General features: G+C 47.3%; 1 protein-coding gene across 4 annotated transcripts in view; it reads right to left on the reverse strand.

The window, feature by feature from the left end:
• The window catches only part of IRAK2 (interleukin 1 receptor associated kinase 2), a 61,481-nt gene extending 40,544 nt beyond the window's left edge, over window positions 1-20,937 (reverse strand). For 2 of the 4 annotated variants that reach the window (XM_040491992.1, XM_040491990.1), the window contains exons 1-2: window positions 20,731-20,936; window positions 12,457-12,639 (exon numbers count right to left, since the gene is read on the reverse strand). In XM_040491992.1, coding sequence (XP_040347926.1) covers window positions 12,457-12,639; window positions 20,731-20,824 — 277 coding nt within the window. In that variant the 5' untranslated portion in view covers window positions 20,825-20,936. Of the gene's footprint in view, window positions 1-12,456; window positions 12,640-20,001; window positions 20,091-20,730 lie in introns of those variants that run through there. The other 2 variants (XM_040491991.1, XM_040491993.1) reach the window with 2 other exon arrangements.
• Window positions 20,938-21,705: the final 768 nt, after the last annotated feature.

Consider the following 21,705-nt stretch of genomic DNA (forward strand, 5'->3'; position numbering starts at 1 on the left):
ACACCCAGTGTGGGGCTCAAATTTACAGCCCCAAGATCAAGAGTCACATGCTCTTCCAACTGAGCCAGCCAGGCACCCCTATGCATGGCCTATTTAACAGCTCTGGGGAGCAGGTTCAACTGCTCTGTTTTATATATTCAAAAAAGCAAAACCCAGAATAGTCATCTTATGTCTGTTTCACTTATTTATGACCCACTTCCTTCAAGTGAAAGGCTGATGCATGTTGAACCCTTGGGAGAGGGGCCTGGGGTTTCCCCCGCAGCTGCTCAAGGACACTGAATACTGTAGCAAACCCAGGAGCCGAACGCTCGAGCAGAGGGGACTGTGCCAACAAGGTCTTTCCTCAGTGAGCACAATCTGGAAATCCCTCCCTCCCTTCACAGCTCTAGAGATACACAGTGATGTAATATTTGTATGTGTGTTTTCACACTTCAGCTGACTCATGTGGCTGAAATGTAGCCTTCTAGCACAAATAAAAGTGATTCAGCCATAACTAAAGAATCCTGGTGCCAGCTGGCATTATCAGTGACAAACATAGCTTTCTGGATCTTCCTTTTTCCTTCCCCTTTTCATCTCTGGACCGGACCCTCCTGGATATCCAAAGTCCAACACACACACACACACACACACACACACACACACACACACACACACACACCACTCAACTCCCAGTTCAAGCTAGACACAAAATTAGGCAAATCTGAGAGAATGACCTCCTAATCAGCCTTCCTAATTGCTCTGTCTCTGGTTTTCCATTGACCTGTACTCCACCAGCTGCTAAAATGATTTACCCTGCATTCATTCATTCATTTATTCATTCATTGTGTTAGGGACTGGGGATGCCATCCATTATCAAAACTGACATAATCCCAACATCAAGCTAGTTAAATAAGAGATTTCTGATTATAAGCTGGGAGAAGTTCTGCGCTGAAAACAAACTTGAGAGAGGGGAGGGTACCTGACAGACTTACTTACATGGGGTGGCCTCGGAAGGCTTCTGTGGGCAGATACTATTTAAGGAGAGACTCAAAAGATGAGAAAGATTAGCCCCGGGAAGAATGCAAAGAGCTGGGGAGGGACCAGCATTCTGAGGAGAACATATTCGAAGGTCCGGAGGCAGAAAACTGCCCGGTGTATCTCCTCAAATGAAGGATGACCCTAGTGGCTGAGCTAAATGAATGAAGGAGAAGGTGGCACAGATGAAGTGACAGAGCTGGGCAAGGGTTAGATCGCGTAGGCCATGGTTAGGTAGAACCTCATCATAAATCCCCGTGAACTGAGGAAACCTATAGGCGAGACACTGCTGACCAAACAGTCCTTTGCTTCCTCTCAAACCCAGCCTCCCTTGCTGGGGCCACGTGACCAGTTCTGGCCAATGGATTTTAACTGGAAATGCTATCATCACTTTCTGGACAAAGCCATTAAGAGCCAGTGAGCCTCTCTCAGCCCTCTCTTCCCTGGCCACGCTGCCCCTGGGAGCTATGTGTTCCACAGGACAAAGCCAGCTACAAAAATGCAGGAGACAGCACTGGACGTTAAGGAATCAATCTTTGTTGTGTTGAACAACTGAGATTTCAGGGTTTATCTGGGACTGCAACATAGCCTAGCCTATCCCGGTTAGGGGATGATCTCAAAGTGTTCAAAACTTGCAACCCAGGGAAGCCTACTTCCAAGAGCAGGAGTTCAGTAAATGGCCGTTCCTTTCATACCAGCTCTTACCTTTCCTCTCTAAAAAATTTGGGACTGGGGGCGCCTGGGTGGCTCAACCGGTTAAGCATCCGACTTTGGTTCAGGTCATGATCTCATGGTTCGTGAGTTCAAGCCCCTCACAGGGGTTGCTGCTGTCAGGGCAGAGCCCACTTCGATCCTCTCTCTCGATCCTCTCTCTCTCTCTCTCTCTCTCTCTGTCCCTCCCCCACTCACTGTGGTCTCTCTGTCTCAAAGATAAATAAACAATTGGGAACTGCTTTAGATGCATTGCATAGACCCTCTGTTCATTCTCACACAACTCCCAAAAAAAACCCACAGTGATTAAAGCCTTGCTTTATTCCAGTGGAATAGCTAGTGTGTGGAAGGAAAGTCAGATGATCTGTCCTGAGCCACACAGCAGTAACTTTTTAAAAACCTCACCAACTCTTTTGTTTTGAAGTTTCCTAGTTTACAAGAAAAATAGACAGGGCAATGTGTGTACCTGTTTTTCGGAGGGGGAAAGCGAGACCTGATACCTACCATCTAGTGACCTACCCCAGTAGGGTGTAAGGTTGTAAGTCCCCATCCCAGCCCATTATTTATGAGCAATGTGGCTCTGGGCATGTTAGTCAATCTCTGAGCCTCAGTTTCCACATCTATAAAATGGGGATAATAAGATTTGTGAGAGAAGATGCCTGCCTGGCACATATTAGGTGCAAAATACAAGTTACAACTAGTACCCAGGTGGGCAGACTCCAGGCCTGGGGGAATCCTGGCCAAACACAGTGCCAACCTCCAGGGGCAATTCTCCAGTGACCCTGAATCCTATCCATGTTTTTTTTTTTATTCCCTAGCAGTTGGAAACGGGCGGATCCTGGGAAGCCTTCCAAGAGAGCAAATGCAGGAGCCCCTTCCGGCCCTTGCAACAGCCCAGACTCTTTTGGAAAGAAAGAGATCATTCTCTTCTGTTTCCTTTTAAATAGCAGCCAAAAATTCCCCATTCAATGAGAGCCCAGCTCCAGGAAGGAAATGACTTTGGCTGAGATGCCAAACCAAAAGTTAGAAATTGTCAAGGTTGCACAACCAAAACAAAACGTGAAAATTGCAAAAGTCACAAGAAAACTCCGAGAAGACGGTGGCAGCAGGAGGAATGATTCCAGAAGCTTCTTGCTCTCCTACTCAGATTCTCACACCCGGAACCTCACAAACCCTTATTCCACATAGCGGACAGAACAATGGGCACACCCCAGGGACAAGCCCTCCAAAATCTTCCCTTTGCCCCCGAGGAAGCCGACCCTTGACCATGGCCTGTGAGGCCTTGAGTGGCCTGACCCTGCCCCCTGCGCCCTCTGTAGGCTCAGCCCACCCACACTCACATGTCCTTTAGCTGAGACCTCCACGGCCTCTCTGAGTCCTCAAACATCACTCCTTCCCATCTCCAGGCCTTTGCACGTGCTGTGCCCTCTGCCTAGAAATGCTTGCGAGGTCCCTCACTCACTAGGTCCACTTAGCCTTCGAATGGAAGCTCAGTTTTCACTTCCTCAGGGAAGCTTGCCCTGATGAGATCAAATCCTGCCCTCTTTCATGCTATCACCCCACATGCACTTCCCCAAGCACTCACACTGCGGTTGGTTATGGTCTCCGTGTCATCATCCTGTTAGTATTTGTCTCCCACACTAGACTGCAGGCTCCTTGAGGCCTGGGACCGTGTCTGTATTTTCATTGCTGTGTCCCTAGTGCCTGACATATTGTAGCCACTTGACAAATATTTCTTTAGTTCATTACTGACCCCTGCCCAGCTTCCACGTACCTAACTCTCTATGAGGAGGAATGAGGGAGAATTTTATCTCACGGGCTAGGCACAGCTGGTTTGCAGCCTCTTTCCTCAGAGCTAGAGCCATCTGGTCCTCACCATCAACAGGCTCAGCTCCTAGGCCTGCCTTTGGTGGCATTTAACCAGCTGTAGAGCTCAGCAGTGATGACAGCCGATCCGTCTTTGGCTGGAAGTCACAGCTCCAATACTTTGGCCTCTGTCAAAGTATTCCAGTTCCTATGCACCCAAGATGCTAGAACTTGGGCTCTGGAGCCTGGCTTACAGTCCCCTCCCAAGGCTCAGAGTCTGGAAAAGTCCCTCTGAGGAGTAGGATCTTCATGTTTTGAGCCCCAGGGTGATGGTCAGCCCTGGCCCCCTGGGACAGACTCTTCTGATGCTGAATGCAGCCTGACCATAAAAGTCTGCTCTTGATCCCCTGGTCTCTCCATCATGAGGCCTCTCTGAAATGTCTGGCAATTTCACCATGGTCACCATTCTTTAGAGCAGTGATTCCCACAGTGTGTTGGTTCCGTGGGATTATTTCCAAGTATCACATCAAAAGGGGTCCCATGATCAAATATAAATGGAAACATGGGCCTAAGCAGGTCTTTGCTACAGGACTTATCAGAGCCTTAATATGATGGTTTACATTGTGAATCTCCAAAGGTAGGGGCCACTGATAAAGCATACAGAATTGCCCAAGTTTAGTTATTCATGAGCTTTGGGTTTGCAGCAGGGGTATCTGGCTGGAGTACTCTTCTGAGACCCATGCTTTGGGAAAGGCTACTCTAGACTATGATTCGCCCTGCAGATGCCCTAGGCACACAGTACTTTCCCCATCACAGACATCTATCAACCAGGACACACAGACAGCATTCCCCTGCCTGTCCTGACCCTGAGATTAGGGTTTCACCCAAGAGCCAGCTCTTCCCTGTGGGCTTACCAGAGCCTGGAGCTATAACAACATCCATGGAGGACTACTTACAACTGGTCTTCACCCAAAGTTGGGAGGTGAAAGTGGACAGAACAGGGTAAGAAAGGGCAAGAAAATGGGCAATTTCATTTCACAAAGTGGGGAATCAATAGGCATTGCCTAGAGCTGACCAAGAAAGAACCAGAAAGGTAAGGATGTTCTTTAAATGTTACAAAAGCAATATACTGAGGAACTAAAAATTGTGACATAAATGTATTAGAAAGGGAGAGAAGTGGGACGCCTGGGTGGCTCAGTCGGTTGGGTGTGCGACTTCGGCTCAGGTCATGATCTTGCAGTTGGTGGGTTTGAGCCCCTGCCGGGCTCTGTGCTGACAGCTCAGAGCCTGGAGCCTGCTTCAAATGCTGTGTCTCCTCCTCTGTCTGACCCTCCCATGCTCATGCTCTGTCTCTCAATAATAAGTACACATTGAAAAAAAAAATTTTTTTTAAAGGGAGAGAAGTTATGTATAAGCCAAATCTTCTTCTAGGAAATTAGTGGATAATATTTAAATTAATAAATATGAAAAGGACAAAAAAATAAACTTTGTATGATGCATTAAAAAAAAAGTTTGTGGGGCACCTGGGTGGCCCAATTGGTTAGGGGTCCGACTCTTGATTTCAGCTCAGGTCATGATCTCACAGTTTTGAGATCAAGTCCTGCATCAGGCTCTGCACTGACAGCATGGAGCCTGCTTGGGATTCTCTCTCTCTCTCTCTCTCTCTCTCTCTCTCTCTCTCTCTCTCCCTCTCCCTCTCCCTCTCCCTCTCCTTCTCCCTCTCCCTCTCTCTCTCTGCCTTCCCCCACTTGTTCTCTCTCTATTCCCTCTCTCTCTCAATAAATAAACTTTTTTTAAGTTTATATGCTGAATTTAAAAAAAATAAAGTTTAGGGGTACCTGGCTGGCTCAGGTGGTAGAATGTGCTACTCTTGATCTTGGGGTTTTAAGTTCGAGCCCCATGTTGGATGTGGAAATTACTTAAAAATAAATTCTTTTTTTAAAAGTTTGCATGCTGCATTTAAAAAGAATAAAATAAAGTTTGTATGTTGCACTTAAAAATAAATATGAGGGGCCTCTGGGTAGCTCAGTAGGTAAAGCATCCAACTCTTGGTCTCGGCTTAGGTCGTGATCTCACAGTTCTTGAGTTCAAGCCCTGCATCAGGATCTGTGTGGACAGTGCAGAGCCTGCCTGGAATTCTCTCTCCCTCTCTCTGTGCCCCTTCCCTGCTTGTGTGCCCACACTCTCTTTCTCTCAAAATACATAAAGAAAACTTAAAAAATTAGGGGCAACTGGGTAGCTCAGTTGGTTAAACATCTGGCTTTAGCTCAGATCATGACCTCGTAGTTCATGAGTTTGAGCCCTGCGTCAGGCTCCGTGCTGACAGCTCAGAGCCTGGAGCCTGCTTCGGATTCTGTGTCTCCCTCTCTCTCTGCCCCTCCTCTGCTTGCACTGTCTTTCTCCCTCTCTCAAAAATAAATAAACATTAAAAAAATTTTTTAATTAAAAAATAAAAATAAAAATAAATATGAAAGGGTCAGTATAAACACATTATTTAGAGACAGTACTAATAAGGCAGAGAATGCCCATTCCCCTTGTCTTCACACATTCTAGAAGTTTTAGCTAGACATATGATTGCCTGGCTAAAAACTACACTTCCCAGACCAACAGGAAGCGGGCTGTGCAAGCCAAGTGGCCCTCCCTAAGGGCAGACCTTTCTCACTTCCCACTTCAGATGAGGCCACAGGGAATAATGAACAGGGAAGCTCCCCCCAGTTCCTGCCCCCATCCCTCACCCCTTTGTAAAACATAGACCCAGACCCCACCCCTGGAGTTTCTGAATTTGAAGATGAGGTGAGACCCCAGAATTTGCATTCCTAACAAGGTCAAGGTGATGCTGATGCCTGGAGGTCTGGCGCAGTGATAACCCCTGATCTACCAAGAAGAACAAGGGGTGCAGATGAATCAAGCCAAAAACTTACTTCCCTTGGCCGGGTTGGACCTTTACACCTGCTGCTCTGCCAGATGTCTACTGCTACAGATCAGTGACCACAGCGTGTTTCTCATTTCAAACGGGACAGTTGTGAGCGTGGCTCCCTGTGCAGATACCACCACTGGGTTCTGAGTGTGCTGGGGGAAGGGGAGCAGGTAACTTCTCTTTGGTGGAGAGGTTCTGGACCACTGGGGGCTGATCCCGAAGACTACACATCACCCACAGATCCTGGGCCTTGAGCTAAAGGAAGAAACTGATTAGGGCCTCGGTCCTGTCTCTCTTGGGGAAGGGGTGAGCACGTTTTAGTTGTGGGAAGGCAGGTATAAATGGATATTTGGGTAGCCCAAAGGGGAAAATTCTAGGGAGACTGCTGACCCTCCAATATTTATTCCCTCTCCTCTAGAGTAATAGAAGCTTTAGTTATGCACACAACCTCCCAGCTACAGATTACATTCCCCAAGTCTCCCCTGCAACTAGGTGCTATCACGTGACTAGGTCCTGGCCGACAGCTTGGGTGGCAAGTTAGGCGTGCACCTCATTTGAGTACTGGAGTCTGCCCTTAGTAACAGCAGTGAACCAGAAATGTTAATACAGACAACCACCAAGAGATGGCTCAGAGAATAAAAAGGGGTTGACGCTGGAAAACAAATTTGCTAGAGGAATGGGCAGTTGGGTGGTAAGCCTTCTGTACTAATGTATTCTAATTCTTTTTTTAAGGCATTTTTTATATGTTTATTTATTTTTAGAGGGAGGGGAGGGGTAGAGAGACAAGGGGACAGAGGATCCAAAGCAGGCTCCATGCTGACATCAGACAGCCCAATGTGGGGCTTGAACTCACGAACCATGAGATCAGGACCTGAACAGAAGCTGGATGCTTCAGTTGGAGGAACCCAGGTGCCCCTACTCTAATTCTTATCACATTTAATGGTAGGAGTTTGGCAAATAGAATAACAACAGTCTTGGCAATGAAGGTGGAGAAAATATCAAGGTACAGAGACCCACAGACCCAGGTCTCTACACAGTCAGAACAGCGACCACCCACAGTACTTGATTTCAAGAGACTAGATGCAATGTGGCCCCCAGGGGACCCCACACACTGCCCTTCAGTTCAGATACAATCTTCAGAAGGCCTCTGTTAAATACAAATATAGCACCTGGAGATACAAATACAAATATAGTCTCTAAGGAAGCCAATTTACACCTAGGACCTCTGGTGTGTGCGGTTTCCAAGCATGCTTCTATCAAATCTATTCTAGAGGCCCTTTAAGAAGTGGTAGGCAGACATCAGGTTCTCAAACTGCAGGAAGCAGCTGATCAAGTTCATAAGCAATCTTCCTCAAGCAAATGCAAAATAAGGTTTAACTACGTTCTGATTAGGGAAGGGAAAATGGCTTTGACTAGTCAGAATACAGAAACTTAAAACGCTTCACACATATAGAATATGCCCTCTATATTTACCTCCAAAAAGGGGCAGAGATTTATGGCACTTTTTTAAACTAATGACAAAAATAGAAAGGGGAAGTGTCCCCCTGAGGACGTAAAACAATAGTAAAAACACAACTAGACTGTCAGAAGAACATCGAGGGGATTTGTGGATGTGGAAACAAGTGTGAGTCTCTCTTCCTCAGGGGCTAAGGGGGAGAGAGGAGAGGTTTGAGGGGCAAAGGTAGACTCCCACAGTCCTGACAGGTTGAGGGCAGCTGGACCAGGAAAGCGGGGATCTGAGTACAATTCTAAACAGAAGAGAGGCTGACAGAAAAAATATCACTGTTGCCTGGAAGCCCAAATGCTGTGTTCAGTGAAGTTTCTGTGAGAAATGCTAAGCATGAGGGCGTTGGATCCAGACACGCCTGGGTGTGACCTCCATCTGTACCCACGACCAGAATTATGCCCCTGGGGGAGTCACTGAGCCATTCTTGGCCTCAGTCTCCTTAGGTGGAGAAGGGGCTCCTTAGAGCACCCACCTCAAGGGGCTTTGGGGAGGAGGCAAGCAGGCAGCTCAGGGCTCAGTCAGTAGTTAGCTTAAAGTGTCGTGCCGCAATGAGTGGCTTCTTTAAATCTGGCACTACATTGTGTGTTGACCTCAAATCGTTAAGAACATGTTCAAGATTAGTCAACAGTCAGGTTTTGACGTCAATAGCGAGTTGATGTGTCCAACCAGAGGCCTGTCTCAATGCCTGGTACTTGTCTGCTTTGGGGCTCAGGACATCCCGGTAGCGTTTCAGCCACTCAGCAGAGACAAAACCAGGGTGTCGTGCGGGCCCCAACCCACTGGCCCCCTCCCCGAAGTGGGCTAGGCTGGAGAAGCCCAGGCCGCTAGATTCTGACTGCATTTGACCCAGTGGCATTTCCCCTCACCTCCAGCGGCCCCTTCCCTCCTTACCTCTTTTCCAACCCATTAAGAGTTTACCATTAAATCTCTCAAAAGGCGAAAAATATTTGAGGACATAGTCAGTGCTAATCGTTATCTCCATATCCACCACGTGCCAGGCTCTGGGGACACAGAGAAGCCAGAGCCAGGGTCTGCGCATGGCTAAACAGGGCAGGCGTCGGTCACACCAACCAACAAGGTCTGAGGGACAATGGGGGCCACGGCACCACGACTGTCCAGAGGGGGCTCAGACGGCATCCAGCCCACCCCCACTGGACAAAGGCGGGACTAAGGCCCAGGGAAAGGGAGGACCTGCCCATGTAACAATAGGGCTTAGCCACACTGCCTGACCACCTTCCTGTAAAACCACAGCCACTCCCGGCTGACCCGGATGAGGACCTGGCCTTGGGGATGTGAGGGTAAGGATGCTGTCTGACTGGACTTAAGGGAACCCTCTCAGGACAGAAGGGCTGGCAGGGTAGGGAGGGGTTTCAGGAAGTTCCCAAAGGCTTGGGGAGTCTGGGAGCTGAGCAGACCACCCCTCCCCAGTCTGAGGAAGACGGTGAGCTGGGGGAGGCTGGCCAGACAGGGGCAGAGGCTGCAGAAGTTTGGGGGTGGCCATGTTTTGAGATGTGCCCATTCTTGATTCAGAGATTACGCTGCTAGGGCCTGGAGGCAGGGAACAGGCCGAGTCCCACACTGGTGTGTCACTGCTTGCTGTGTAAGCAGGATCTTCCCCACAACCTGCCCCAGGCAGAGAATCCTGCCAGCAGAGGAACGGTCCTTCATCTAATAAGATCTGGTGGGTGTGCGGAAGCCCTGTGTCCCCGGACACCCGAAATCCTGAAGAATCACTACGTGCCTAAGGGCGAGAGATGGTCTCACTGTCCCACTAGCCTTCCCTGCCCAAGAGGTGATCTACCCCTGTGGTGTACCCGAAATCCTGCCTTGGGCTTCATCTCTAGATCCCCTCACCCGCAGGGCCACCCCAATGTCCCTTATTCTCCTGCCACCTCTGAGGGTGGAGGTTTCTAAGCCCCCATCAATCAGCTCTTTGCTCTAGATCCTACCATCCCTCCTCCTGGAAGCCCTCCATGATTCCAGAAGTCCTGAGGTGCAGTCAGGAAAGTGTTGAACCTGTGTCTATTGATTCAGCCAGCTTCTTCCCAGACCAAAAGCCCCAGACAGGACGACACCAGAGTCTACATAGGGTCTTCTGCAGGTCTCTGTGGCTCAGAATGCACTGCTCTTGACTCCCACACCAGCTTCATGCTGGTTCCTTCAAAATCCAGTGCTCTCCCTGGACTCTCTTACCTCAGCTCTTCACATGGCTGTCTTCTTTCCATCCCTCCAATTTCACCTTCTCCGACTTCTTAGCCTTCCATGACTAACATCTTCTAGGAGACTCTCCTGCCTGCTCACTCCAACCTATTATTTTTATTTATTTTCCTGTCCATTGATTATATCTTCATATGACTATATCCTCCATGAGGGCAAAGGACCTGTCGCTTTGCCCATCACTGTCGTCTAGAAACTAGGACAGCACCAGGCACTAGGCAGGGGCTCAGAAAGTACCTATTAAAAGACCGGCTTGTTGGGGCGCCTGGGTGGCTCAGTCGGTTAAGCGTCCGACTTCAGCTCAGGTCATGATCTCGTGGTTCGTGAGTTCGAGCCCCGCGTCGGGCTCTGTGCTGACAGCTTGGAGCCTGTTTCGGATTCTGTGTCTCCCTCTCTCTCTGCCCCTCCCCTGTTCATGCTCTGTCTCTCTCTGTCTCAAAAATAAACGTTAAAAAAATAAATAAATAAAATAAAAGACCGGCTTGCTGCCCCACACTGTCTCTTTGGAGACATGAGAAGGGGTGGGTTCTAGATGGGAGTAGCCATGACCCTACCTGCCTTCTGCTAAGCATTGGCTGAACACAAGGCACTTGGCATAATTCTACTTCAATTTTGCAGCATCTCTTCATGGCAGAGAACGATTATTACCTGCTAAATACGTTCCCACCACTGTTGTAATAGCGGGTAAGAGGGTAATTTGGTAATACTGATCCAGATATTTTTTTAATTTTTAAATTTTTATTTATTTTTTTAATGTTTTATTTTATTTTTGAGAGAGAGACAGACAGACAGACAAAGTGTGAGCAGGGGAAGGGCAGAGAGAGGGGGAGACAGAATCCAAAGTAGGCTCCAGGCTCTGAGCTGTCAGCACAGAGCCCGACATGGGGCTCAAACCCACAGACTGCGAGATCATGACCTGAGCCAAAATCAGATGCCTAACTGACTGAGCCACCCACGCTCTCCAGTTTTTATTTTAGAGAAAGAGGGAGCACACACAAGCGGGGAAGGGGCAGAAGGAGGGAGGGAGGGAGGGAGGGAGGGAGAGGGGGAGAGAGAGAGAGAGAGAGAGAGAGAGAGAAAGAAACTTTAGCAGATTCCACGCTCAGTGCAGAGCCTGATGTAGGCTCAATCTTACCACCTTGAAATCATAACCTGAGCCGAAATCAAGAGTCAGATGCTTAACCAACTAAGCCACCCAGGTGCTCCAGTAATATTGGTACAAACATTAACCAAAACTTAAGGGGCACCTGGGTGGCTCAGTCAGTTGAGCATCTGACTTTGGCTTAGGTCATGATCTCATGGTTCGAGAGTGAGTCCGAGCCCCATGTCAGGCTTACTGCTGTGCTGACAGCACGGAGCCAGCTCTGGATCCTCTATCCCCATGTCTCTCTCCGCCCCTCCCCCGCTTGTTCTATCTCTCTCTCTCTCAAAAAAAACATTTAAAAAATACACATAAAAATAATAAAATCATTTTAAAAACTCAAAATACAGGAGCACCTGGATGGCTCAGTCAGTGGAGTGTACAACTGACTCTTGATCTTGGAGTTGTGGGTTTGAGCCCCACGTTGGCTGTAGAGATTCCTTTAAAAATAAAATCTTTAAAAAAAAGTAGTTGTAGATGTCACATATATGTTAGCCAATGCACAGAAAACTTCCAGTAAGATAGGCATGACATTGTTGTTGTTGTTTTTTAATTTTTTTTTTCAACGTTTATTTATTTTTGGGACAGAGAGAGACAGAGCATGAACGGGGGAGGGGCAGAGAGAGAGGGAGACACAGAATCGGAAACAGGCTCCAGGCTCTGAGCCATCAGCCCAGAGCCTGACGCGGGGCTCGAACTCACGGACCGCGAGATCGTGACCTGGCTGAAGTCGGACGCTTAACCGACTGCGCCACCCAGGCGCCCCGGCATGACATTGTTAATAGTGGTTACCTTCTTGGGGAATTAAAACTGAGAATATAGGATGACGACATAAATCATTTTTTACTGTAGACTCTTTTGGATTTTTATGTATAGCTATCTTTTTAAGCGTTATTTTTAAATGTACATTTGGAATAGAGAAGCAGACTTTTAAAGGTACAGAAGAACTTATAGAAAAGTCTCTCTCCAATATCTGGTTCCCTGGCCACCCAACTGCTCTCCCAGAGGTAATTTCTTAGTTGGGTGGTAAATTCTGTCAGTTACGTTTTTTTTCTAAGGTGAAGAAAAGTTCCAAGGCCAGAGGGTGCGGCTCCTGCGGAAACCTGCTCGCGGGCAGCTGAGCGGGCCACCTTGGATACTCACAGTTCAGAATGATCTGGGCGGCACGGTAGAGCTGCAGGCGGCACAGAAGGTCCACCAGCTGCTGGACGGTGGCCTGCCGCATGCCCCACCACCACAGAAGCTCCCGCGTGATGCTCACGCCCTGCACCCGCTCCATCGACTTGATCTTTCGCAGCTGGGTCAGGTCTGTGATCACATACGAGGCTGGAAGGCAAGCGAGAGGCCATCTCAGCGTCAGAAAGGCAGTACTTCCACCAGAGGGTCACCAGGCTAGCGGTCTTTGTCCGCAGTAGCTTCTCACTTGCTCCCCTTCACACCTGAAATTCTACCTGTAGCTGGGGTCCACAGGCAGCCCGAGTTATAGCACTGAGTCCACCTGACACCCATGGGACTGGCACTTCGACACAGTGTAAATATCAACTTCACAGCCACACAAAACTTAGGAGAGAGCCCACTGGAGGAGAGGGTCAGGGGCAACCTTGAGCTTTAGCTGCTTGTCCGTTATGGGCAAGTCACCTCACTGGTAGGAGCCTCAGTTTCCTCAACTGTAAGAGGGGGCAGGTAATAGAACTTCTCTTGCCTCCCCTCCTAGAACAGAGGCTCCATGTAGACAGGGAGTTTTATCTGTTCCGTCCACTGTTAGATCCCCAGAGCAGAGAACAGCACCTGGTACAGAGTGGGGGCAAGACCAGGACCAAGGTGAGGCAAAGGAGGCACTCAGCAGCAAAACTTAAGGCACTCAGGGGCAAAAGCTCACTCTCAGGGCTGATCTCAGAAGCTAGAGAAGTAGCTGGAAAGTAGGTGCCTCCTTAAATTTTGCCCTGGGCATCTCATTCTCCTTACCCCTAAGTCCTAGCCTTGGCAGCAAGGGAGGGGGAATAATGAATGAATGAATGAATGAATGAATGAATGAATGAATGAACGAACGAATGAAAGAACCAAGGAACAAATGAACCCATGGCCCAGCATCCTCATAGAACTGTACAGGCATCAAGAAGGACCATGCATCTAGGGGCGCCTGGGTGGCTCAGTCAGTTAAGCATCCAATTTCAGCTCAGGTCACAATCTCATGGTTTATGGGTTCGAGCCCCATATCAGGCTCTGTGCTGACAGCTCAGAGCCTGGAGCCTACTTCAGATTCTGTGTCTCCCTCTCTCTCTCTGCCCCTCCCCCACTGGAACTCTGTCTCTCTCAAAAATAAAATAAACATTAAAAAAATTTTTTTAATAAAATAAAAAAAAAAGAGAGCTCATGCATCTAAAAGCACATTGCCAACTCAGAAACACTACAAAATTTGCAGGTGGCTGCTGCTGGCAATACTAAATATAAAGCATTCCTGCTTTCCATTTTTCATGATAAAATTAATGGTTGTTCACTAAAGAAAACTTGGGAAAAAAAGGGGAGAAAACCACCAATATAACACGTTACACAGCATCCCACTAGGGTACTTTTTCTTTCCATAACTCTCCTCTCCCCTCCCCTCCACATAGGAGCGGTTCTAGATGCACTGTTGCTGGACTGTAAGATTTTGCATCCTGCTCTCATTTACTATCATTACACCATCAGCATTTTCCGAGTTGTTACAAACTCTTCCTAAACGGCATTTTGAATGGTCACATGTATTCCACTGAGTTTACTAAAGTGAAGGAGGCTTTTTTTGTCCTAATTAGGAATAAAATAATCACGCTTCAGTTCCAGATTTTCAGAAATCATGGAACAGGAATGCATATAAACATCAAGTTGTTCGTTCATTCGTTCATTCATTCGGCAAAACATCACTGAGCACTTCTGTGCTCCAAGCCTGTGACAAACTGTAGAGATACCGTGGTGAATAAACCAGAAGCCCATGGAGATTTCTGTTTGAAAAATACAAACATAAGCGAACTGAGTGGGGAAGGGGAGGCAAGAGATAAAACTCAGGACTACATTAAAGGCCTCGAAGGCCAGGCTATATAGAGTTTGGACTTGATCCTAAGAGCCACAGACACTACCTACAGAAGACCTCAGAGCCAGGGAGTGACATGATCACATTGCACAATCCCCTCCCTCTGGAGGAATGGGAAAGACTGAGACAGCCTCAATCTGTCTGCAGAGAGAAAGCCTGTTAGGGGATGGAAAGTTCTCAGTTGCAACTTTAGTCACTGGAAACCCCAGGCCAGATTCCTGGTCAGTGGGAAATGATGTCAGCAGGGTCAGGGGCTGCTTCTAGAAGCTGAGAGAAAAGAGGGGAGGGAAGAGGAAGGAACACCTCCCCCACACCTCTCCCTGCCCCCTTCCCTATGTACCCGGCTATTCACCTGTTTACCAGCACAGCACGCCTCCCACTCTTCAGAGGTAGTGGGAAAAACAGAAACCCTGGTGTTGTGTTCCACCACAACTTTGTGGGGTGCGCTTTCCTTACAGGCAACACAAGAGAAATAGGAACTCAGCCCTGAGGTGCCTTGCACTTTGAACATTTCCATGAAAACACATTTGCATGAAAGTGACAATTCTTAACGCATTAACCTATCAACATCTAACCAGGCCCTTAAAACAGGATTAAGGCAAGATAGAGATCTTGGGGGAATGAGTCAGCACTGAGGGCCCTGCTAAATTCCCAACTCTTTTCTCAGCACACACAAGAAATACTTGGTCATTATTGGCTAACAGGATGAAATCAAAGTCTCTGTGATCATCCCACACTGGTCATACTTTTGCTTCTAATCTTCCAAACTTTTCTACAGATATAAAAATACATATTTATATAAGCAGGACAGGACAGGGGTGGTTCAGGGCCTAGATTTTGGATTTTGAGGTCAGGGTTCAAAATCCTATTCTGCCACTTAGGAAGGACCTTCACCTCTTCCTGTGCCTCAGTTTCCTCATCTGCAAATGAGGATAACAATAGCACCTGCCTCAGAAGCTGTTGCAAGGATCAGATTAGTCATATATACAGAGGTACTTGGACTAATGCTTCATACATAGAAAATATGATATAAGTGTTAACTGTAATTATTAAGCCATCTACGTTCTATGAAAACCTGGTTTTGTTCCCTGCGGTTAAGACCACGTGGGACCATCCCACCGGATCTGAGTCCCTGAATCCTGCAGGAGTTCGTTCAGCTGAGAGTAGTAAGCCTTGCCTCATGCTCAAAGCCCTCTGAAACAGATACGACATAGCCTCCTGAAATGATTCCTGGCCAGTGGGAAGTGATGTAGGGTCAAATGACCCTTGTCAGGATTAATGGGACTCCTCCATGGCTAAGAGAAGGAGAAAACACGAAAGACCCTAACATGTCCTCTAAGCATCTCAGCAACTCACTCCCATTTTGTAGATGAGGAAACAGAAGGCTCAGAGAGAGAGGCAGTCACTTGCCCAAAATCACACAGCTAGACCGGGACAAAGCAGGGCGATGCACAAAGGCTAGCACATGCATGACTGAGCAAGATGCAGAGCAGTCCAACAAAGCAACTCCTGCCCTCGGGCCCTTTGGAAAACACCTGGGTGGGTGACGCTGTAAGAAGCCTGTCTTCCCCTAAGACAAAAAATGGATGCCACTGTAATCATAGGGAAATGAACAGGAAGCAGCCACAATGTCTCCCAACAGTTGCCAAATCCAAAGAGCACACATATGTGGCCATGTGATTTTCTAAACCACCTGACAAAGGATCTTCCCACCCCACATACCCCCCAGTACCACAATCTGCCCTAAGGGACTATCTTTTCTTTTCTTTTATTTTTTTTAAGTTTATTATTTATTTATTCTGAGAGACAGAAAGAAAGAGAAAGAGAGAGAGAGAGAGAGAGAGAGAGAGAGAGAGAGAGAATCCCAAGCAGGCCCTGCACAGTCAGTGCAGAGCCCATTGCGGGGCTTGAACTCACAAACCAGGAGATCATGACCTGAGCCAAAACCAAGAGTCAAATGCTTAACTGACTGAGCTACCCAAGTACCCCTCTTTTCTTTTCTAAATGACTCACAGAAACAAAGACTCTTTAGCAATGGAAGGACAATGGCGATCACTAGTGCTGATGAAGAGGAAGCCAGACAATACTGTGATCTGGCAAGGAGCAGCTAAACGGGCAACATGGCTAGCTCCCAGCCCAGCGAGCCCCATGCCAACACGGAGAGCTGGTTGACCATGGGCCAAAGCCAATTCAGTGGGGTAAAAAGTGCACACCCACCCCGTCCTTGCCATTCCTACATCCTTCAGCTCATCATTTGTTCAAGTGGCTGTTGAATGTCTACCCACTGGCCAGGTGCTGTCCTAGACTCTGGGAATACAGGAGTGAACCAGATGGGTGAGGTCTCTGCACTCATGGTGCTTACATTCTCCAGGGAGAGAGACACATAAATAAATAAGGAATGAGGTAATATCAAAGTATGTTAAGTGGAACAGAGGAAATAAAACACAGTGGTGGTACAGAGTAACAGGGGGGCAGAGTGGGCCTCTGGAATAAGGTGAAGTATGAACTGAGACCAGAAGGGCTATGGCCCTCCAAAGATGTCAGTATCCTAAACCCCAAAACCACCTTGAGTGACAAAAGCAACTTTGCAGATGGGCTCACATTAAGGGTTCTGAGATGGGATTATCTGAATGATTGGAGTAGACCTAATGTAATCACAAGGGTCCTTACAAGGGGGAATCAGCAGTGTCTGATTCAGAGAAGATATAATAACAGAAGCAGACGTCAGAGAGAGATTTGAAGATGCTTTGCTGTTGGCTTTGAAGGTGGAGGGAAAGGCCACGAGCCAACGTAAGCAGGCAGCCTTCTAGAAGCTGATACATTTGGGCAAGAAAATGAATTCTCCTCTAGAGCATCCAGGAAGAATGCAACCCTGCCAACACCTTGATTTTAGGACTTGTGACCTCCAGAATTGTAACATGATAAATGTGTGTTGTTTTTAAGCCATTAAATTTGTGGTAATTCGTTACAGCGGCAAGAGGGAACTAAGCAGCCATGGTGAACACTGGGGGAGGAATGTCCCAGGCAGAGGCAACAGCAAGTACAGAGGCCCTGAGCCTGGACCAGGGAGGCCGATGTGGCTGAAAGCAGGGCAAGCAAGAGCAAGTGTGGAAGGAGAAGAGGTCAGAAGTCAGTGGGGGTCAGATTGTGACAGATCGGGAAAGCCTGGTAGAGCTCGGATTATATCCTAAATCACAATTGGAAGTCTTTGAAGACTTTGAGCAATTCTGGTGTCTCCAGGGTCTAAAAAATCAGAGGTATTCCCCAAAGAGGATGTACAGACGGCCAACAAGTACATAAAAAGATACTCAGCATCACTAGTCATTAGGGAAATGCAAATCAAAATTACAATTACATTCACACCTGCTCAGATGGGTAGCGGTGAAAAGACAGATAATAACAAGTGTTGGGGAGGATATGGAGAAATTGGACCTTCGTACACGGGTGGAGGGACTGTAAAATAGTGCAGACAATATCAAAAACAGTCTGGCACTTCCTCAAAACGTTAAATATAAAGTTACCATATGACTCAGTAATTCCACTCCTACGTATCTACTAAGGGAAATGAAAACATATATCTACATAAAAACTTGTACACAAGTATGCACAAGAGCATTATTCAAAACAGCCAAAAAGTGGAAAGGACCCAAATGTTAACCCCATTAACTGGTGAATGGATAATAAATTGTGCAACATTATTCAGCAATAAAAAGAAATGAAGCACTGATACATGGTACAACAGAGATGAATCTTGAACACTAATGCTATATGAAAGAAGCCAATCACCAAAGACTACACGTTATATGATTCCATTTCTATGAAATGTCCAGAATAGGTAATGCCCAAAGCTGAGGAAAATGAGTGGTATGTGGTGGGAATGTTGGGGTTGACAATTAAGGGGCATAGGGTTTCTTTTGGGGGCAACGAAAATGTTCTAAGATTAACTGTCGAGATGGATATGCAACTCTCTCTATATATTAAACACCATTGAATTATACACTTTAGATGGGTGAATTGTATGGCATATGGATTATATCTCATAAAGTGCTTTTAAAGAGCCACAGGTGTTGGGGGCACCTGGGTGGCTCAGTTGGTTAGGTGTCTGACTCTTGATCTTGGCTCAGGTCATGATCTCACGGTTTGTGAGTTCCAGCCCCACATCAGGCACTGCACTGCCAGTGAGGAGCCTACTTGGGACTCTCTCCCTCTCTGTCTGCCCCTCCCCTGCTCACTCTCTCTCTCTCAGAATAAATAAACTTTAATAAAAAAAAAAAAAGCCACAGTGTATCTTTTAAATATCTTAGGAACAGAAGTTCCTCTGGTGTTTACAGTCAAGGCCGACATGAAAAAAAAAAACAAAAAACCTAGAGGGAGTCTCTTATACAAAATTTGTCCACTGCCCAGGAAACATTCAAAGTAGATAAGTCACAGGTCATTGGAACAAAGGAACAGTCTAGAAGATCAGGTGGTGTCCTGACTTTCTCAGAGGTGTCCTGACATGTTAGCAGTGACCGCCTCTGGGGAGAGGACTGAGACTGAAGACCCGGAAGAAGAAAGACATTTACCTTCCTCCCCACCCCTGCTGTATTATTTACTTTTATAAATGCATGCGTCGCTTTTTCCATTAAAAATAGTTAACAAAAATACAAGCTAAAAATAAAACCTAAATCCATGTTGCTAAGGAACATTGCTTGGCAAGGAGAAATACCTGAATATTTTAAGTTAAAAAAGCATGCTATTAGAATGTACAAAATGATACAATTTTTGAAAAATGCATGCACATAAGTAAATTTATTATTATATACTAGAAGGTATAAATCACATAGCACTCTGCTAGCACATAGGAAGTAGACAGCAAAAGTTGTTGCTGTTTATTATCATTATTATATTAGCATCCAAATAAGAATGGTTATCCCTGAGTAGTGGAATTTGAGCTAATCTTTGTTTGCCACGCTATTTTTCAATAAGCGTGTATTATTTTTGTTACTGGTTGAAAACGGGGTTTCTGAATCTGAGCACTATTGACACTTTGGACCTGATAATCCTACGTGGAGGGGGCTGTCCTGTGCATTGTAGGGTGGTTAGCAACACCCCTGGCTTTTACTCACTGCATGCCCCCAGCTGTGACAACCAAAACTGTCCAGACATGTGTTTCCAAGGGGGCAAAATCGCCTCTGGTTGAGAATCACTAGGTTAAAAGGTATATTATTTGCTCAAACTGATGGATAACAAAAACACGTTCATTTTATTACTATTCTTTCAACTGTGCATATATCATACACTCTTGTATAAATGGTACATATCATAATCTAAGTTCGAAAGAAAATACAGAGATCATTTTAGGGGAACCTAGGTGGCTAAGTCAGTTAAGCGTGAGTTCGAGCCCCGCATCCAGCCCTGTGCTGACAGCTCCGAGCCTGGAGCCTGCTTCAGATTCTGTCTCCCTCTCTCTGCCCCTCCCCCACTAGGGCTCGCTCTCACTCACTCTCTCTCAAAAATGAACAAACGTTAAAAAAAAATTTTTAAAGAAAATATAGAGATTATTTTAAAAATAAAGTGGTACCAGTTACAATGACTTCAAACACAAACATAATAATTATTAATACTTCCTTATTACTTACAAGAATCTGACACTTAAGTGTCAGGTGCCTTTGCGTAATTTTCATTACTCACAAGAACCTCCAGTTTACAGATTAAGAAGCTGAGGCTCAGAGAAGTGAAGCAACTTGTCCAAAGTCACCAGCTGGGAGGAGGTGGAGCCTGGAATGCAGACCTCTGCTTGGGAATCGGAGGACCAGAGGCGCGCAGCGTCCCCCCCGCCCCGCCCCAGATGCCAGGCCCTCTCTGCCTATTACCAAGCTCAAACAAACAAACACACCCAGGAGTTTAGCAACGCCATGCCCGTAGGCAATTTACTCCATCACTCTCTCAATCTGTCTCCACGTCTGTAAAAAGGTGTAAGAGAAACATGCACTTTATAGGCCCTTGTGGGAATTCAATGAGATAATCAGTGTCAGTGCCTGCATCCGGGCGGGACGCACAGTAAGCGCACAGTAATTGCTGATAGAGCTATTAGGATAAGCTTTACCGTAAACAGCAAAGTCGAGCCGGTCATTATTCAGAGACAGATGAACAACAGAAATTTTCTAAGATCGTCTAACACCTTCCAGACAATCCCGGTGGTAGTGGTGAGGAGTGGGGGGTGTCCAGATAAGAGGTGGTGGCCAGCTGAGGATACACGACGAGGCTCCGGCCCGGAACGGCCGCACAAGACCCCTCGGTTCGGGACCCACTTAAACAGGGGTGGGCAGGGGGCTTGGTGGCGGGGTCGCCAGGGGGAGCCCACTCACCGAACTGCATCCAGTCCCACTCGCTGAGCGTGTCCATGTTGCGGCACAGGTCGTCCAGTACCCAGGCGGGCAGCTGGTAGATGTAGCAGGACATGGCTGGGCTCCGGAGGCCGGCGGGCAGGCTCGCCGGCAACTGGGGCAGCCCCGCGAGGACCCGGGGCTTCTCTACTCCGGGGGCGGGCGGGTCCCAGCCAGCCAGCCAGCCAGCCACCTCCTCCGGGGAAGTGGGCGGGCCGGGAGCTTGGCACCACCGCCCCCAGCGGCCACTCGCGGCGCGACACCCGCCCCGCCGGCTGGACTGACTGGCGATGTGGGGCGGGAACGCGTTTAAGGACACACGAGGACTTCAGTGGCAGTCCCAGGAGGACTTCTGACTCCAGTCCCAGTGTTTTGGGCGCTCTGCCACATAGAATTCATTCAACAAATATTCTGTTAATTACCTACTATATGCCAGGCATTGTTCAAGGTATTGGAGATACAGGATTGGAGAAAATCTACAAACTTCCTTACTTTCATGGGACTTAAAACCTAGATGGTGGGAGAAGAAAACTAATGATAAGTAATAAAAGTATGTAATAAATAAGTTATGAGGTGTGTTAAAAGGTAGTAAGTGCTATTGCAAAAAAGAAAAAGGAAAGTTGGTTAAGGGAATTAGGAATTGAGAGCGAGTTAAATAGGGTAGACAAGATAGACTTTATCATAATAACGGTTAGTGTTCATTGAACAGCTACTATGTGCTAGACACTGTTCTAGGTGCTGGCAATGCCTCTGAGGAAAAAAGGACATGGGGCGTTGGGTGGCTCAGTCGGTTAAGTGACCAACTGCAGCTCAGGTCATGATCTCGTGGTTTGTGAGTTCGAGCCCCATGTTGGGATCTGCGCTGACAGCTCAGACTGGAGCCCATTTCAGATTCGGTGTCTCCCTCTCTCTCTGCGCATCCCCCCCCCCCCCCCACCGCCCGGCTCATGCTCTGTC

This window comes from Herpailurus yagouaroundi, unplaced genomic scaffold (assembly GCF_014898765.1).
Source record: "Herpailurus yagouaroundi ecotype Mexico unplaced genomic scaffold, PumYag 183, whole genome shotgun sequence".
Lineage (NCBI taxonomy): Eukaryota > Metazoa > Chordata > Mammalia > Carnivora > Felidae > Herpailurus > Herpailurus yagouaroundi.